A 19,747-nucleotide genomic window follows, 5' to 3' on the forward strand; every position below is an offset into this window, starting at 1 on the left:
CTTCCTTCATCTGTATTCGTTATTAGCAGAACTTGGAGGGAGAGCCGGACTCGGCACAGTCCGGTCGGCTAAACGATGAAAGCCGCTAGTCTACAGCGCGCAGCTGTCACCTGTGTGGTGTACACACCCTCGGTCCATCGTGTACTCCCAACTGGCATGTAGTAGCCGTGGTCGGCTAACAACTCCAGGGATGATGCAACACCTCCATCTACCGAGCGTGCTCGCTAGAAGGCTTAGCCTGGAAGCTAACAAAGACAGCCATTGTCCTCAGCAGTCCAGGGCAAACCACCAGTTTGCCACCCAGCTGACTCCTGTTAACACTGTGACAGGAACAGTGACGCAGTGCTTAAAAAGGTAGAGTAAACAAGCATGGAATGACCAGTTCCAGAGCCAGATTATGTAGCCCACTATTTAAAACTGGGTTTCTGTTGGTTCAATGGGTATTGTAAACTTTTCCCATATTAACCATAAGAGCGAGAGAGAGAGAGAGAGAGAGAGTCTGTGTGTGTGTGTGTGTGTGTGTGTGTGTGTGTGTGTGTGTGTGTGTGTGTGTGTCACAGGCTCATCTGAGACCCTCAGGGTAGCAGTAGCCTTTTGAGGCTATAATATCACTTCTGGATGAAATTCAATAAGACATACTTCTTTGAATTGAAGTGCTGGACTAAAGCCAGGTCTGTAACAATACAATCAGTCAGCGAGAGGGTGAGTGTGTATGTGTGTGTGTGTGTGTGTGTGTGTGTGTGTGCGTGTGTGTGCGTGTGTGTGTGTGTGAGAGAGAGAGAGAGAGAGAGAGAGAGAGAGAGAGAACTTGGTGGGGGTCGAAGCTATCAGACTTATCCCTCAGCTTATAAGCGACTTCCAAAGGTGACACATTCTCTCCCACAGCAACCTGAGGGCGAGCGGGCGTGTGGATTAGCGGGCTAGCCCTCACAGCGTACCGGATCAGCCCCCGTAACCAGGACGGCACGCAACTCACCCGCTGACCTTTCACACAATAAAGCCGCCGCAGACATTCAAACTAATATCTCTGGATTCTTAAAGGATGAAAAACGAAATCCTAGTCCCGAAACGCTGGCCAGTTTCGCTTCAGTTACCTGCCTTTTTATGATCTCCTCAATACAGATTCCAGGCGTTGGGATAAAAACCGGGGTGGTGTGTAGGGCGGGTGGTATATGCCTCAGGGTGTAAGTGTGTTTTGAGAAAGTGTCATCTAAGCTGGCAATCCACCCAGCTTTCATTCATCTACGGTGATAGACTTTCTCCAACCCTACAGATACCCTCTCTGATCAGACCGTCATACCAGGCTCTCAAAAGAAGCAAAAGAAACGTCTAAGAAGTTCATTATCGCCCCGATTGAGTTACAGTCTACTTAAAAACATGGCACCCCCCTTTTTTTCCTTTTTTTGTGGTCACTCAAAAGTTTGAACGATCGGACAGCTACATTGTGTGACTGTTCACATCGGACTACCACGCAGGATATAAGAAAGGGTGGAGCTATTAATATTTTTGCATGCTTGTTGGGAGGGTATTTGAGGCCAGGTGTTCTACAATGCTTGGGTGGTCCTAAACACACACACACATTGTGTCGTTCCACAGTGTCAGGGCTAATGATTCTGTTCTCCCTTTTACGCAGCTGACCACACGTCTCTCGCCTAATGGGTCAGCTGTGTACGGCACGGACACGCACAGACGCATTTCCACCCCAGATGAAAAAACGCGGCGTCCGTGTACAAGCGTCCCCGGGCCGCGGCAAATAACAGCACGCCTTCAACCACACAATCACGCGGAGTCGGCCATTTGTGAAGCCGTTCACACCAGCCCCCCGATACGCGCTGGGGAGTGATATCTGCACGTGGAAGAGAAGATAACGCAGAAGGCATGGGGGTCAAGGAAAAAGTGCAAGAATGGGCGGCAGACCGTGGGGGGTGACGAATCGATTATGGATAGACAAAGGCACCTTCCGAATGTCTGTCGCTTTGAATAACAGCTGTTTCCAGGGCCTTCACCTGCACGGGCGGGAGGGGGACGCCCCCGGTTGAGAAATGCCACTACGGGGACGTCTGTCCTGGACCGAACCAAAAGCAAGGCGGAGGGGAGCTCGGCGCGCCCCCAAGCCAAAAATGTACGTTTTAGCTCTGCTGATGTAGTCCGTTTACAGGAATGTGAACTGTGCTATTATAACTTGTACATGTACTACAGGATCTTTGGAGATCTTTGAATTACATGCAGTAGTACTGTCTGAAAGTCACTACAGCAGTATCTTGTTATAATGGGCATAGGATGATGCAGTATATCGTTAACACTGGCCTAGATTAGATTCACGTGTGTTCCAGGAGGAATGACAGTCTTTGTAGTCTGCAGGCTGCACTCAGCCTTCTAGCAACTACAGAACCCATCATGCAGTAGTTTCTCAAGTGTAACCACTTCACAGTAAAGAGAGGTGAGTGAGGACGACCCCTTTTTCCAACAATACACCGACAGGAAACTCCTAGGGCTCCTAGACCTCCCTTGCAGCTCCCCCTGGAGGAGGCCATGGTGCATGCCAAGGAGGAACACAACATGTGGGGAGACCGCACCAAGCTCTGGTCCACTTCACATAGCTGTTCGTGGGGCAGATGGCTTGCGTATCAGCACACGCTGCAGATAAACGCGCACCGCAGCACCGGAGATGACTAGCCTAAGGAGCTAGCGGCAGCAGCTGGCTAGCAGGTTATGTTTCGCCCCGGTTAAGTTCTGTGGGTCACGATTTGCGGCTTATGCTCCGCACACTGTTGGATGTGCACGGCTCGTAACCACACACGTGTGGATGAGGCAAACGTACCAAAACACGAGACAAAATAAAAGCGTCGTCACCTAATCGTTGCATAACACTGGCTAACTGACACAGTGCTGCGGTGAAGAGACTTTTAAACTCCATATTTGGTGAAGGTTGTGAATGGCCCTTGTTTCTGGACCCCATGTGAAATAATATTTTAATATCTCCCAAGTTTTTACAAGCTCTGGAACAAGATGTAAGAACCTCTTCCCTGTACAGAGGTCCAGCTCGTGGGAATGGGGCCCTGATGGGAATGATAAACCCTCTGAATTGACCTTCCATGGGAACAATGAAGACGGCAAAGTTTGTCTTTGACTACTGGGTTTTTTTGTTTTTTTTTTGTACTTTTTGTGTCCTTTGGCAGGCGTGATGCGCTCAAGTCAAACTTGAAGGATAAAGTCGTTACAATAAAAACACAGACACGCCCAGAACGCTTATTTTCAAACCCATCCTCTCACAGCAGATGTTGTTCATTAGAAACAGCGTGTCATCCTGCCAGAGTGCGTTGTGCGTTGGCACGACGCCTCGTCCCTCGCATTGTTCGGTTAGATGTTGGCGTCTGTTTTCACAGAGAGTGTGTAGTGCTGCTTCAAGGCTGCCTCGGGACGACTAAATCGTCCCTTAATATCTCGATTTTTTTTACGCTGCGGTCCAGAGGGAAAGGGCTTGTTGTCTACAGTGTCAGCCAGCAGCAGTAGCCCTTTCTTTACCCACTAAAATAACAAGACGGGTTTTTTTTAAAGTCGCCTTAAGACCGCTGACCTGAACGGAGTGTCGGTTGAAAACAAACACTTGTTTCTCACTGTTTTTATTTACTATCTTTTCAATTTAAATTCTGTTTTGGAAGAATAGGAATTTGTCACTTTTCTCTGCCATCATTATCGATCATGTGACTAACCGTGACTAACAGTGTTCCCTCTGTACTGGACATAAAGACATTGTGTCTTATCAGAGGAGTATTTTTACACAAGAGAACCCTGTACAGGGAGGCTTCAGCTCCTATTACAAAGTTCCTGTTGTCTTTGCTCACTCAAAATCTGCTCTGTTATCAGAGTGTCAATATTAGCCAGGAGCCATTTGGCCTTGGTGGCTACAGTGGTCTGCCGTGGTCTCACCTCTGAGAGGCCTGGGTAGAAATGCCAGTAAACAGCAGCTGAGTGCTCTTTAAGCTCTTTGTGTGTGTGTGTTTGTATGTGTGTGTGAATGTTTATACGCCGCCTTGACGCTGTCACCTTGGCTTCTTTCCCAGGGACGCTCCACACTCTGGTATTCTGCGCTGTGTACCCAACTGTGCCCCACAAGTTCACGAAACCTTTAAACAATTTAACCCAGTGCCACACACACACAGGCGCACACACACACACACACACACGGACTCGCCGTTAAAGTGCAAGGACACGGGCAAAGCAAAAGCAGGTGTGTAGGCACCGGGGCTCAAAGATCCTCTTATATGTGCCCCAGAATCACAGCTGGGTTTGTGAAAATCCTTTTTTGGATGGAGATTTTATTTATTTATCTAATTTTTATAAATAATACTCAGTTGTGGGGATTAACTTTAAGGTTGGCTGTAACTTTCCCACTTAGACTTTTTTTTATAATGACAAAACAAACCCTTCTGACACGATATTGCTGCCGAGGGGAGCACTCTCTTTGCAGATGTGCCGTGAGTTGTTCAGAATATCTCCAGCAGATATCTCCAGGGTGCTCTGCACCGGAGTGGAGATCTCTCGTACGAACGCACTCACACCTGCGAGCCGCTGGCAGGGTGATGGATGATGTTTCTTTAAACCGGAGATCGCGGGCATTCGGAGACCCGCTGTTTACGTTCTCTTGAAGTATAATGGGCCTCCCTGCGTTGAGCAGAAGCAGGCGGAGCCGCTGACCCCTCGGGGCGGGAGAACGCAGGCCGATTAGCTAATGACACGTTCGCCTTCGATTAGACGTAATGCACCCGCCGTCGGATCGTGATCGTGATAGCGGCCTTCCGTCCTGCAGCGCCGCTCGGAATGTGGGGAGTTACCATAAATGGGAACATGTGTTAGGAAAGGTGTGCTTCTAAACAAGATGCTCATTTATTGTTTATTAGCTGTAATCGTAAACAGAAGCACACGACACGTTGCACTAATGATAGGCCAGGGTCTATTAGCTCATTCTGAACGTGGCCCCATGTTTTGCAGTCTTGCGTCTGGAGTGTCTCTCAGGTGTAGCGGGTTCACGGGGCGTCCCGCCCAACCGTCTCGACTTGTGGTCCCGTTTGCCCCCAGAAGCAGGTATGACACAGACAGCAGAGCGCCTGAAGAGGAGCGGATCCGCTTACAGTCTCGGTGAGCATCAGTGGAACCTCTTGTCAAGTGTTCCACTTCAAATCTGGCCCCGGGGCCCAAGTGTGATGTCAGAATGACAGTCTAGACAGCAGCTGTCTCCCTGTGAGCTGATCCAAAACCCCACTCAGGACATCACCCCCCCCCCCCCTCCCCAACTCATCTTTTCTCTCTGGTCAAGTCCAGTCAGGAAAGAACTGTTTTCACTGCATATTTCATGGCCTTAAAGGGAAAGTGGGGGGATTTTTGAGCCAAACCAATCGTTTACTCCAAATATGTCTAGTCGATACTGATTAGGACTGTATTTACAAAATGACCACAATAGTTTGTGTCCTCCTTTGGACTACAGTGGAATTTTATAAAAGGTGTCTTTGTATGTTTGACCATATCATATAATTGCTTATAGTTAATTTTCTTTTGCGAAGGGTGGGTATTGAATTATTCTCGCTTCTCTGAAAGCACAAGCCTGGCAAAATGCTATCGGCCTACACTGAAAATGACTTAGAAATTATTTTGTTTATGTATCCTCGCCTAAGAATGCGTGCTAAACTGGAATATGTATATATGTTAACGCTTTGGGGCATTTCAGAAAGGTGTTTTGTATTGATAGGATTCCCATATCTGATTCCGTCACAAATCAAACTAATTCTGATAGGCTAGTGTTTGTACGTGATGAGTACGGCCCCATGCTAACTTGTTAAGTGTGTTCAAAGGGTTAAGTGAAACGTCCCCTCCTGCAGAACGTCAACACCCTGCTGCGGGGAGAAGAGAGCAGAGCGAAGCGCTGTGTTTGAGCGACACCTAGTGGTTCAAAATGTTCAGGCGCCTCAGTTTGACCAGTTGATGATTGTATTCAGGTGTTGCCCTTGAAGCAGTTAAAGCTTTTTTTTCCTTTAATGACTATGAAGATAAACAGAGAGATAGATGAGATCTCATAGATCAGAATATCCAATAAGCCAATAATTTTCATTATATGGCAGTAATATTATGTTATCATCTTAATATAATTCTCGATTATATCATCAATGGTATGCTATTCAAACAATGGCATGATGCCACCTACATACATTTTTTCAACAACACGGGTCTATTCTGGGCTACATCTGTGCTTAAATCATCTCTGAAATAACCAAATATGACATAAATACTACACGAGATAAAGGGCACATCAAATAAAATGCAGAGTTCAAATACAAGCACAAAAAAAGGATTCACCAAACAACCCTTCACTGAGCAAAAAAAAAACATGGTTATTGCGATGTCAAAGACCAAAGACCCACAGTGCTGCAAGTCAAACCACAGTCAGTCTGGTGCTCTGCTCTGTTGAAGAGGGCTTCGTTCCCTCTAGTGTTTTTCTGCTTCTCCATTCACATCATAAAAGTAAGAGTCGCAGTCTTTACTGGCCCCTGAGCCGCCGTTATACGGGCCTCCAGCAGCATCACTCGGAGATGAGGGCTGCTTCTGGCGTGCCATAAAGACTTTATTTCAGCAGGGCTCAAAACGCGGGCCATGTTCTGCAGCTTTTGTTTACCGACAACTTTCTAAAGCTTTCGAGGGGGGAAAAAGTATTGATGTATGTATATGTAAAAAATATTTTTCAGCAACACGTTTTGCCCCCCCCCCCCACCCCCTCCTCTCCCCCCCCACACACGCACGGGCGCTGCGTAAAAACCATCATTTGTCATTGGGGAGAAATCCGCCTTCACGGGCTTCAGCTTAGAGGCGTGAACATTCCTGGGGAGATATATGTCCCGACAGCTGCGCCCCAGTTCTCGTAGGGCTGCTGAATACACCACTGTCTTAGAAATGACCAAGCAGCAAATCTACTGCGCCATGTGACGAGGAGGAGAAGGGCCCTTCTCAGAGCTTGTGTGAAGCTGTGCTATCGGAACACGAATGCTTCGTAGATGTGCCTGGAGTATTGTTTGGAGATGATTATTATACAGTTGATTATAATTCCACGAGGTTACGCAGCGAAGGTGTTGGAGGAGATGTAAAACAGAGCGGCGTCACGTGACCCTGCGGATGCTCTGGTACATTTGCCCAGTAGCAAAGCAGCGAGCGCAAGCTTTCAGCATGGTGTAATTTCCTTCTAATGCAAGAACCCCAGGGGAAGAGAGAGAGAGAGAGAGAGAGAGAGAGAGAGAGAGAGAGAGAGAGAGAGAGAGAGAGATCAGGGAAAATCCTCCCACACTTCCATAGCAAGAGGGCGGGCTCCCGGCAGAGTCTGACTTTCAAAAGTGCAATTTGTCCCGCGCTGCCGGCCCAGGGTAAATAAAAGTCTCTTATCTTGATGAATCTAGCCGTCGGCACAGACCAAGGTGAATGGAAGGTGACAGAAATAAGCGGTAAGAATGTGTGCAGCACCAGTGTAAACAGCCCTGGGGCCAAAGCCCGACTCCATCATTCATGGTGGGACCAGCCCTCCCGCCCCCACTAGGGTACAACCTCCACCACATTTATTTAGAGCCAGAGTCATCGCCAGTGAGCTCACGGGTGGTGATTAGACGGAGAGGAAGAGGTCTGCAGCCCTGAAAAGAACCTTCATCTGTAACACCACCCCCTCCTCCTCCTCCTCCTTTTACATCTCCTTAGTGGGTCAATAATGTCTTTCCCCAAGATTCGGGATTGAGTACATATTGAGTAGCCTACATCTGCTGATTTACTTATGCACATTAAGCACAAAATGAACAAATTCAGTGACCAGAATACCTTCTCATTTGGCCCAGAAAAATACATATATTTCTTTGTTTGTATACAACAATTATAGAGATCACATCTAACCATCTAACAAAGGAATACACGCTTTACAGCCATCTTCACCAGCATGGTCACTGGTTGGAGACCAGCTCCCCTCCGCACTGACCCCAGACCACGCACGAGACTTCCCGCGCGCTGTTGCCATGACCACGGCGTGTACGTTTGAGCTAAAATATAGCTGAAGGATGGCTCGCGCCCCACCAATAAACAAGGTCTGAGTGCGGTGTAATAAAAGCGCAACTAAATGACTTTTACGTGAAAATAAAAACAAAACAAAGAAACAAGAGTAGCAACCCTTGGTTTAAATGAGGTCTCAGGTGTGAGAAGTGTTGCTTTGTGAGTAAATGAAGACGCATCTTACACCTGCACTGTACAGGTAGACTCAAGTTATCAATCATCCTTCCAAGTGGATTTTCTTTTGTTCATTCTCCGCCTCTAAAGGGCTTTAAGACAAATGCGGTATCCGACATCACATCATTAGACATGAAGCTGTTTAATTAAACCCTGAAGCAATGCCAACAATAGCCATTATGAATCTCTCCTCCATCACTTTTAATTAGTCCCACAGACCCTCCAGTTTCCCAGACTCCTTCCACTTCACGACTGCTTTTCAAAGACTTTCCAAACACATTAAACTTCACTTCGTGCGTATTTGCAGGAAAGACTAGACGAATATAAGAGCCAAAATCTAATTCATGGAGAACAAACTTAAAATGTGTGCGACGCTGCCATCTGCTGGTCGGACGAGGACTTGCTTAAATTCCATTAAATCGGTTTGCGTATTCTTCTCTAAAAGGATTAAAACATAAAAAGCGACACTTAAAGATAAATTACTTTGCAAATATATTAATTCTGATACGAAAGTTTTTATAACTTCTAAAGTATATATGGTTACAAAAATGGCTTTCAAGGCTGAACGGAAGGATCTTTTCCCAGAAAGCACTAGGAGGATGATGGTTTTGTCAGGTAGACTGAAATACCTCTGAACAAAGCAGCCAGGGGGTTATTATGTTCAAATATCTTCACCTACAATCCGATTGGTCAATCTCCATGTTCCATTTACTCTCCTGAAAAGATCAAGTGTTCCTGGATGTTGTGGAGACTTTATTGAAGACCACATGACCACCATCAGCTACCCTGCTAGACTGTATATAGGTTTTTACTGTGAATACTTACAAACTACTCTTGTATGTTTTATATAGCAAGTTAAAGCAACTTTATTCATTGTGTGGTATTTATTTGATGTTTGATGCATGCTTACAAAGCCACATATGGACTAGCCAATGTCTACATGTCGTCCATGGTCATAGCCCGATCTGTACCATGGGCACTCCGAATCTCAAGTATGACTCAACTTGAAACACCATGCTGAAAGTCTCATGGAAACTTGACCATTTTCTGTCCTGGCTCCAGGTGGCACAATCTTCCACTAGCTGCTCAGACTGCAGTCTCTCATTGTCTTCAAACGTAAACTGAAGACCTGTTTGTTGAGTACTTAAATGAGCACTAACTCAGCAGAAAGCCCTTGTCCTTGTTCGTTAAACTCTATTTTTATTTACATCTATGATTATTTGCACTTCTAGGTATATCAGTTTTTAATTCCTGTTTAAGTCTATGTTTAATCTCCAGATTTCTTCTCTCATATAAACCTTGGTTTGGGTGCCTAGAACCAGGTCACTTTGTATTTAGAATGTCTCCAAAACTGCTTTATGACATGTTCTAAAAATTGCTACACAAATAAATCTGAATTGAACGATTGTAGTTGTACAGTTCTTTGGTAATCAGTTGAATAAAAATTCCTAGGTTACCTGCAGCACACCTGTGTGAAAATGTCAAACACAAAATAAACATTTATGAATAGTCCTGAGAGGCAAACTAGTTTAACAGGAAACAAATAATGAAGAGCTGTAACTTCTGAGAAATGGGGTTTAATTAAGAGGACTGACAACAGCAAGCACAATGCCCAGAGACAACAGCGAGCTTGTGGCTTGTATATAAAACCTAAAAAAAGAAACATCTCTTAAAATGTATAAATCTGAAATTTAAATGGAAAATAAACTAATTTGCGGTTGTAAATCTCACTTTGACTTTCTTTTATTATGAATGATGGATGCAGATGTGAACGTCTACATCAATCATCTTCAAACCACTGACTTGCTCCTTGTGTGTGCTGTGAAGAAACTTTAGCCCCGCCCCTTTCCATGTGCTATTGGCAAATCCCCACCAGCTCATCAGTGGTGTCTGACCACAGGAGCACTCTGGCTGGGTGTATCTGGGTCTGACCACAGGAGCACTGTGGCTGGGTGTATCTGGGTGGGAAAGGCCTGTATACCAGGCAAATGGTTCAGTGATGGAGACACATGTTCAAGCTCCACTACTGATGTGTGTGATACTCTCGTACCAGTGCAGTTCTCCACTACCACATCACCTTACATTACTGTGACCAGACTTTTATGCTCTACCACACAAATAACATCCAGTCAGGAGGCCCAAGGTCATAAAACGACCAGTACCAGAGTGGATAAAGGCCATCAAACTGTGCATGAAAACAGATGGACTACATTCTTTATCTGTAAACCCATCAAACGCAGCTAGTGGGGGACTTAAAGCAGCCAGTGAATGTATTCCCCATCTCAATCACATTACGACCTTATCTGTAATAAAACCAATCAGCCTGATGATACCCAAGCATTATTCACATTTTCATTCAGGTCCAAAACTAAGCGTTAAAATAATAATAATAATGAGAATCATTAGTGCCAACGCCACATACATCATGTGCATGTACGCGTGTTTATGTCGTGTTCCTCAGCTCCGCTTCCGCTGCTTGGCTTTGCTGGGCCGCAGTGGACCACCCTTATCTTTGCTGGGACGTTTTGAGCTGCTCTCGGCTTTGCCGGGACGCTGTGGACCACCCTTGTCTTTGCTGGGACGCTCAGAGCCGCTCTCTGCTTTGCCGGGACGTTGCGGACCACCCTTATCTTTGCCGGGACGCTCAGAGCCGCTCTCTGCTTTGCCGGGACGTTGCGGACCACCCTTATCTTTGCCGGGACGCTCAGAGCCGCTCTCTGCTTTGCCGGGACGTTGCGGACCTCCCTTGGTTGTGGCTTCCTCTGCGTCCCACAGAGCGTTCCTCACAAACCGCGAGGCCGCACCTTTATCCAGGCGAGCTGCCTTTTTCTTATCCATCATCTCCTTCACCCTGTTCATATACGTCCGGATCCTCTCCTAGGTCATTTAATGGATCGACATAAGAAAACAAAAGTAGCGTTTTGAAAATGTTTAAGCAATGAGTTTTTACTTTAAATAAACTTTGTACTTCATTCTTACCAATTCTTGCTTGATTCCATGTTCTTTTGGATTTACTCCTTGAGTCACTAAATACACTAACAGAACAAAAAAGTCAAACCTTAAGCGGGCCTTAACATTAATCTCACTGCAATAAGTTACACAACTGAAATACTCACTCCAAAACATTGAGTTGATGGTGTATGCGGACATCAGATCCAGTTTGGCTTGTTCAAGTGGGTCAAGCTAGAATAAATAAGAATTGAATACAACAATGAATCGTGGCCGAAAACCGTTGACACCCCAACTATCCTCATAGACACAGATTATCCAGACTCAAGATGTAGTGTTTAGTAAAGCCATGCAGATCCTCCATGTGCACGTTTACCTTTAGCTGGTCGCCCTTTGACACGGACATAAGGGTCTGGATTACATTTTGGACAGAGTTCAAGGAAGACTCGAAACCAGTAAGGTACTCTTCGATCTCAGACGGATAGTCCTCCACAGACCCTTCGTCCGCCATAATCTGGAAGCAAATTAGAGTGAGAATAAAGCGTGTTGAGCCCCCTAATGTCCCAGCCTACACGTGTCATATGCGCTGATACGGCAATTCAGGGCCAGTTACGTGTGTAAAAAAACTCCTGTTCAAGGTAAACGCACCTATTTCTCCTCTTAAATGATTAATTAATTTACTGAAGGACAAAATAATTCAAAAGACTTAACCTAGCTAGATACCCATCAGGGGTACTTCCCGTGAACTACACATGCGTGAAGCTAGAAAGAATAACAGGAAGTCGTGACCTGCTGGGCTATCTTTATTTCAAAATAAAAGTTGAAAAAAAGAAAACGAATATCGTTTACATTTACATTTATGGCATTTGGCAGACGCCCTTATCCAGAGCATTTTTTTAAATACAAGTGAGCAATTGAGAGTTAAGGGCCTTGCTCAGGGGCACCTCAGTCATGGCCTCAGGTCTGGGAATCAAACCTACGACCCTCCGGTCACACGTTTAGAAGAACTTGTTCTAAAAGTAATAATAGTGTGTTTGCTTTAAAATTATATAATATAAATGAATAATATGAAACTGAATCATTTATTTACGATTATTATTCTATATTTTACTATTATCTCTACAATATTACTATATCTGTCTTTTGCTGTCTGTTTTCTTGTATACAGTAAACCTCTGGGATTTGGTGGAATGGGAGACTCGCATTATGGATGTGCAGACAATAAATCTGGAGCAACTGTATGATGCTGTCAGTATGGGCCAAACTCAGAGTACCTGATGGAGTTGTGGCCCCAACTGGAGGAGTGACCAACAGATATACACATATTATTATACACATATACAACAGATATAGACCTTTTAACGGACTATTTATTAGACAGTGTTGAATGTTAAGCTTTTAGACTGTTTAGTGCCGATTACACGCTCGTGTATGCAGGAAATAGCTTGATTGAATTCTGTGATTTTTGTTCCGATCCCGAACCTTTAATTTGAAAATGAGTCACGGCCATTCAAGTCGGGCAGCAAGAAAAACAAGCAGTTGTCGGATCTGGCTCTTTATTGACTATGGTTAAACAAGTGGACATTGTAAAGTAGCCAGCTAAACTTCATAATTTAATCAACTCTCCAATGAAACGAGTGTAAACTCATTTAAGTCAAGACGTCGGTAGGTAATTGTCAATATAACCTGTCAGCTAAAGTTACCCGGACGATTCAGCCGTTTGGTCGCTTTGATTTTGGTTTCTTTAATCCTAAATGTTCCTTTCGCTATTTGAACATCAGAAATGCCTTATTTGCCGGGCTCGTTTTTTTGTGAACAATGTTATTTGTATATATGGTTTGGTCTTGCTAACTGGACAATAGCTGTTCACTAAGCAGTGTTAGTAGTTGATATAGTAGAATGATATAGTAGATGATATAGTAGTTGATACAGTAGTTGATATAGGCTAGTAGTTGATACAGTAGTTGATATAGTAGTTGATATAGTAGTTGATACAGTAGTTGATATAGGCTAGTAGTTGATATAGGCTAGTAGTTGATATAGTAGTTGATACAGTAGTTGATATAGGCTAGTAGTTGATACAGTAGTTGATACAGTAGTTGATATAGTAGTTGATACAGTAGTTGATACAGTAGTTGATATAGGCTAGTAGTTGATATAGTAGTTGATACAGTAGTTGATATAGGCTAATAGTTGATACAGTAGTTGATATATGCTAGTAGTTGATACAGTAGTTGATATAGGCTAGTAGTTGGTACAGTAGTTGATATAGTAGTTGATATATGCTAGTAGTTGATACAGTAGTTGATATATGCTAGTAGTTGATACAGTAGTTGATATAGGCTAGTAGTTGATACAGTAGTTGATATAGTAGTTGATATAGTAGTTGATACAGTAGTTGATATAGTAGTTGATATTCCAGCTCGCTGACAGTATTGGCAACGACATGAAACATTTTAGACTTTCAGATAGTTCCTCTACTGAACCCTAACCCTTGACGTAGCTATATAATTTAATAACTGCACTGCTTTTAGGTGGAAGCGTACAAAAACACTTCCCTTTAAATCACGTGCTGTTGTAGAAAGTGTTATCTAGTACTTATGGTTACAGCATATCTGTGTAATGTCTGAGCTGCTTCCCCAACCTGGCTGTAGTGTCTGTAGGGCTACACCACGTACAGCCCATTGGAGCTGGAGTATCTAGACCACAGCTAGAATGTTAGTCTAGTCGTTTAAAGTCTGATTTTGTGGTTAGTAGCTATGACTCATTGCGTTGTCTGTAGCACTTCTGGTATAGAACCTGTCGCCTTATGACAAGTCACGTTTTCTCCGAGGTTGATATGATCTTCTGTCAACGTGACGGGTGTATTTGAGTTATGACCATACTCTGTGTCATGGCGACAGCCTGTACAATTTGGACGTTGTGGCAAATTACACTAAATTTCCTTCGGGATCAATAAAGTATGTATGTATGTATCTATCTTCTTATGGGGATGTTTCTCTCAGAGCCCTTTGTGTGACCCTGTGGGAGTCCTGTGGTGTGGCTCTTAACACACCCACATGCTGTCAGCTGCTGTCTGGCACTTCAGAATGAAAGTGAGACCTGCAGATCAGTAGAGGAGAAGCTACACACTGCAGGTAACTGAGGAACTAAATTCGTATTTTATTTGTATGCTGCGTGTGTGCATTACCTTAAGAATTTTTGCAGTTCAGTTATAGTAGTGTGTCTGTGTGTGTGTGTGTGTGTGTGTGTGGGGGGGGGGGGGGTCTATTCTGGTCTCTTTATTTGTTTTCTGTTTACCCCGCTGGGTCCTGGTGCCCCATGTTCCTCCTCATTACTCCTCTAACCCCCTCCTACTCTCCCTCCCCTCACACTCTCATTCTTCTAAAGATGGATAGCATGGAGCACCTGCAGACCAACGTGAACTCCTCCTACATGTCTGCTCCCCACTGCTCCCAGCCTTCTGACGGGACACAGGAGGAGGAGGAGGAGGAGGAGGAAGATCACGTACCCCTGCTCACCCACCGGCCCCTCAGCGCCCGGCACCGGCCGCACGACTCCTACAACCTGGTGTACGTCATCTTCTTCTTAATGGGCATCGGCTCCCTCCTGCCCTGGAACTTCTTCGTAACAGCCAAGCACTACTGGATCTACAAGCTGAGCAACGGTTCCAGCTCAGCGGGCCACAAGGAGCTGCACTCCGACCTCAGCGTGAGTGTGTGTGTGTGTGTGTGAGGTTACAGCATGGCCAAACAGAACCATTTGGACACATTGAGTAAAATGAGCGTTTCAAGAGGTCATCGGGTGTAGACGAACAGTCCTCTATGTGTCGACCCATATCTCAGTAGATGGTCACGATCGTTTGGAATGTGCTGGGTTGCTCTGTTTCAGGTCACATTGGGTATTGTTCACATGCATCCTTGTTTGGCCTGGTGCCTGAGTGCGTCTGCTTGCACCTCCGTGTCAGAACGTTAGTGTTGAGACAGGAGCAGAGGCGTGAGCTTACTATAACCTGTGTCGTTGACATTTGTGAAAATCTTGGCGGTGAGCTAGAAAAATAGTCAAAACCAGTTGGGTAAGATATCAAAGATATACACGCCCAGTGTCTGTCAGAGAGAGCTGCCCTCCATAACCATGGATCTCTATGGTGCCTCCTCAGCTCATCTGAGTAACAAACGCTCAAGGATACCCTGTCTTCTCCCTCATCACACAGTGGTTCTTTGTCATTAAGATACATAAAAGAGAATGTTTTCTTCTCTGCAAGCTGCCTACAGTTATGTGTGACTAGTATCACACAGAGTGCTCACATACATCAAGGGTTAGAATAAGTGAAATATAGACATCGTGTGGATCACATGGTATTAAACTCACACAGAAAAGATCACATGGGTCTCATATACAAGACCACATGAGTGTTATGTGTGTGTCAGTAAAGGTTCACATATATGTGTGTATCATTTGTTTACATATCCAATACAATGGTTAATCAAATAATTACATATCCCTTATGTAGAATAATAATGATTGATTATTATAACTCATGGAATATAATGAAATACTAAAAATTTCCATCACACCTGCAAACACTTTACGCAGGTGTGGAGAACAGTGAAGCCAAGAAAGTACGCTTTCAAACATGGAAGTGCTAATACTTGAAAAAGAAAAAGAACAAAAGAGAAATGTAAATCAAATGAATGTTTGGTGTGAACACCCTCTGCCTTGGGTGGTTGTTCTGTACACAGCACTGTATGTATGTTTTTTTTATATTAGTTAAAGTGTAGTTAAAGTAATGCTTGGTAGAATTAAAGTTGAGTCAGTAGCCACAACATGTTGAAATTACTTCTGTAACCTTCTCCATCACCTTTAAGATTGGGATGGGTGTTTGAGGAACAGAGAGAGAGAAAGCACTGGTGTTTGATCTTGGACTCACGTGGTCCTGCGTGGAGAACGGCGAGGCCTTTCAGATCACTTACTCAGCTGGAATATAAGAGCAAGGTTGATGACACCTCACTCTTCAGAGATAAAGGCTACTGGGAACTGGGGAACATCAAAGCCCTCGGGGGTCGAGCAGACCAGAGTCTGGAGGTTTTCCCCACTCTGATGTCTCCCATGGTGCTCGTGGGCACCGTGCTTCTCCCTCCTATGCCACAACATGTCGGGTGGGTGGAGTAGCTCACCTAGTGTTTCATTTTTTGTTTTTTGTTTTGTTGTTTTTCCTCCCCCCCCCACCCCTTGACTTTCTTTCACTTCCACTTTTGTCCGCATAAACTGTAGCACTTTGTAGACGGTATTTCGAGTCAGTGTTCAGTGGCGTGTTTGGGTGTGTTTGCGTACGCGTCCAGTTCAACTCTTTGCTCACCTTGCTCTCTTCTCTCGGCAGGACTACTTTGAGAGCTACCTGGCCATTGCTTCCACCGTCCCGTCAGTGCTGTGCCTGGTCCTCAACTATCTCCTGGTGAACAGGTGCTCCACCCGCTGTCTTCAGCTCTGTCTTTACTCATTGTGTGTTCTTCATCACATTCCCTTATGGGCTCCAAGGAGCAGGGGCAGATAATGTACCATGCCACTTATGAGATGAAACTTGAATCTAGCAGGGATGCTTGTATTTGAAATAGATGGGCAGATGTTTTCAGAAGCCTAAGAAAAACTACACTGCTTCTCAGTTCCTCTTGGGGCCTTGAGACACTGATTGCTTGGTCAGATGGTTTCTACCAAACGGTTTCTGCCAACACAAAGAGCATTCTCTGCCAGCTGACCAATGCCAGCGCTTTCGTGAGTTGGTTCCACTAACCTGCTCTCAGCCAATTACAGGCCGTGTTCTCCTGTAAAGAAATTACATTAATAAGTATGTGCACAAATGAGCAATTCAGTATAAAACTATAGTTAACAGCAAAGTCTGAACTCCTGAAGAAAGCAAAATGGAGCGTGTTGCAGGGTACCAGTACCAGAGTGGACCAGCGTTGAGAACGGACACGACGAGCTCAGTCTGCAAATCCTGCATCTGAAATATTGTTGCAATTGAAGTTGGCTCGTCTGTACAGGATGTAGCCCGTCACCCGTCATGTATTCACGTTCACTTTGTTGTGTGTCTGTTGTGTGTGCGTCACGTTGCCACAGGCTGTCTGCTCGCGTGAGGATCTTGTGCTCCCTGGCTGTGATCCTGCTTGTGTTCGTGATCACCACCGTGCTGGTGGAGGTGGACGTGTCCAACTACAGGGGACAGTTCTTCGCAGGGACCCTGGCCAGCGTGGCGCTGGTCAGCGGCGCCTCCAACATCTTCAGCGGGAGCGTGTTTGGCATCAGTGGTCACTTCCCCATGAGGATCTCGCAGGCCCTCATATCAGGTACCAGCCAGGAGCCTGGACCTCCGTCAGGCCCGTTTGATTTACCATGTCAAGAATGAAATAGTAATGGCCTTTTTCTGCTGTATCTGTGTGTGTGTTTGTGTGTGTGTGTTTGTGTTTGTGTGTGTGTGTGTGTGTGTGTGTGTGTGTGTGTGTGAAGGTCAGGCCATGGGCGGCACTCTGAGCGCCACAGCGTCCGTGGTCGACCTGGCTGCGGCCGGCGACGTGAGCGTCAGCGCTCTGGCGTATTTCCTCACGGCCGACGTCTTCATCCTGCTCTGCGTGGCCATGTACCTGCTGCTACCCAGACTGCCCTACTGCAGGTCAGCTGGCCGACGCCCACCGGAGCCCACTGACCAGTGGCGCGCCGGATTGACTTACCGCGGGTTTTGCTGACTGGCCGGCGAGTTCACTCGAGGGTATTTGAGTCGTAGTCACAGACGGGCCGTCACTGCTGTGGGAGGAGACTGCCTTACTCTGTCATTTCCGTGCCTTTACGCTCTTGACCCGAGGTTGTGGTTCTCTCTTCTGCTGATTTAGCGACGGTGGCTTTGTGCTTGCGTGTGTGAGTCACCGAGAGAAAGAGAGTGAAGGAAAGAGAGGTTCTATGAGCATGAAAGTGGAATGAGGAAGTTTGGCTTTGCAGTGTGAGTGAGTTTCACCCAGAAGCTGAAACCAGAGTTTCATGACACTGCTGTGGTTTTTTTTTATTTTTTATTTTAGATCTGAATGTGTGATGGGGAGCTATTCATTTGCTTATTGGAAGCTCTTGGTTGCCACTCAGGACAGTGGTGAACGTGTGACGATAGACTGCGGACTGCAGGTGGCGCCATTGTTGCTCACGGCCACTTTTATTACTTCCTGAGTAAAGAGGAACTATTAGAAAACATGTGTATCCACCTGGAGTTTTGCTTCCAGCTAAAATCTATCAAGTTGTAGCTCATCTGTACATGGCTGACGGGAGGGATTACTTTGAAAGTGTTAAATTACACTTTTTTTGCATGGAAACACTGATTTGATATTTGAAGTATTATGCATCAGCAGTGTTGGATTGAGGGGCTTTTGTACCCGGCGTGCGATGCTCTGGTGGTGTAACAAAACCACCCTGGGTCTCTGCCCTCATCCACAGGTACTACATGGAGGAGGCCCACCCCGGTCCGGCCACAACCTACGGCACCCCGGCCGCTCCAGAGGCCGCCCGCCCCTCCGTTCCTCCGCTCCGGCCCATCCTGAGGAAGACGTGGCAACTGGGCCTGTGCGTCTTCTACGTGTTCTTCATCTCCATCGCCGTCTTCCCGGCCTTGTCCTCCGGCATCCAGTCCGTGGACGGCGAGGAGGGCGCCCCGTGGACCACCACGTACTTCGTGCCGCTGACCAGCTTCCTGCTCTACAACGTGGCCGACTTCTGCGGGCGGCAGGTGACGGCCTGGCAGCAGGTGCCCGGTCCCACCAGCCGGGTGCTTCCCGCCCTGGTGTTCTCCAGGACCGTCCTGGTGCCGCTGTTCGTCCTCTGCAACTTCCAGCCGCGTTACCACCTGAGCACCGTGGTCTTCACCCACGACGCCTTCCCCGTGCTCTTCATCTCGCTGCTGGGCCTGTCCAACGGGTACCTCGGCACGCTGCCCATGATATACGGGCCCAAGGTGGTACCGCGTGAGCTGGCCGAGCCCGCAGGCGTGGTCATGAGCTTCTTCCTGGCGGTTGGGCTGGCCATAGGCTCCGCATTCTCGGTGCTCCTGGTTCACAGTATCTGACCACGTCCCCAGACCACGCCTTGCGGTCGGGGGCGGGGCCCCAAGCACGAACTAGGAATGTCCGGCCCAAGGGCTGTGAGTTTTCAGAGGAGTGTGCAAGCCTTCTCACAGAGCTATGAAGAAGTCCTCACATTCAGGACCAACGATGTGTACCGGTACACGGAATATTTCTACTCAATGGGTGCTTTTTATCTGTCATTTTTATTCTACTTTTTTATATTTTATATGATCTGATTGGACACTTTGTTCGTTTAAAGATACAGACGAGAAGAATTCAGGTGTTCGAGGCCTCCCGTGTTTATTTAAAGTCCTCCAGCATCGTGGATCTTATTAATTTGTACCTTTCTTGATGTTTACAATAACAAAAAAAACGTAATCTAACCCTGTTGTACTGTTGTACTTAAATTGATTTGATATGAATGTCATGTTTTATTAAAGGGGGAAAGATGTAAA

At 45.9% G+C, this 19,747-nt stretch overlaps 2 protein-coding genes across 3 annotated transcripts; one reads left to right on the plus strand and one right to left on the minus strand.

Annotated features, from left to right (window-relative positions):
* Positions 1-9,155: 9,155 nt before the first annotated feature.
* c1d (C1D nuclear receptor corepressor) lies at positions 9,156-11,963 on the minus strand. Its single transcript, XM_076975102.1, has 5 exons — positions 11,845-11,963; positions 11,573-11,710; positions 11,364-11,430; positions 11,227-11,282; positions 9,156-11,124 (listed from the first exon to the last, which is right to left on the minus strand). Exons 2-5 carry the CDS (start codon positions 11,705-11,707, stop codon positions 10,705-10,707), a joined length of 678 nt encoding a protein of 225 aa, XP_076831217.1. The 5' UTR covers positions 11,708-11,710; positions 11,845-11,963; the 3' UTR covers positions 9,156-10,704.
* Positions 11,964-12,665: 702 nt separating this feature from the next.
* On the plus strand, positions 12,666-19,747 carry slc29a3 (solute carrier family 29 member 3). Of its 2 annotated transcripts, none has more exons than XM_076974924.1 (7): positions 12,666-12,865; positions 14,202-14,333; positions 14,587-14,907; positions 16,577-16,659; positions 17,314-17,540; positions 17,701-17,863; positions 18,670-19,747. In XM_076974924.1, the coding sequence occupies exons 3-7, from the start codon at positions 14,587-14,589 to the stop codon at positions 19,292-19,294; spliced, it is 1,419 nt and encodes a 472-aa protein (XP_076831039.1). In that variant the 5' UTR covers positions 12,666-12,865; positions 14,202-14,333; the 3' UTR covers positions 19,295-19,747. The 2 variants fall into 2 exon arrangements, with proteins under 2 accessions (XP_076831039.1, XP_076831038.1); XM_076974923.1 differs by having other exon boundaries at positions 12,667-12,861.

The sequence above is a fragment of the Brachyhypopomus gauderio genome, chromosome 15 (assembly GCF_052324685.1).
Source record: "Brachyhypopomus gauderio isolate BG-103 chromosome 15, BGAUD_0.2, whole genome shotgun sequence".
Lineage (NCBI taxonomy): Eukaryota > Metazoa > Chordata > Actinopteri > Gymnotiformes > Hypopomidae > Brachyhypopomus > Brachyhypopomus gauderio.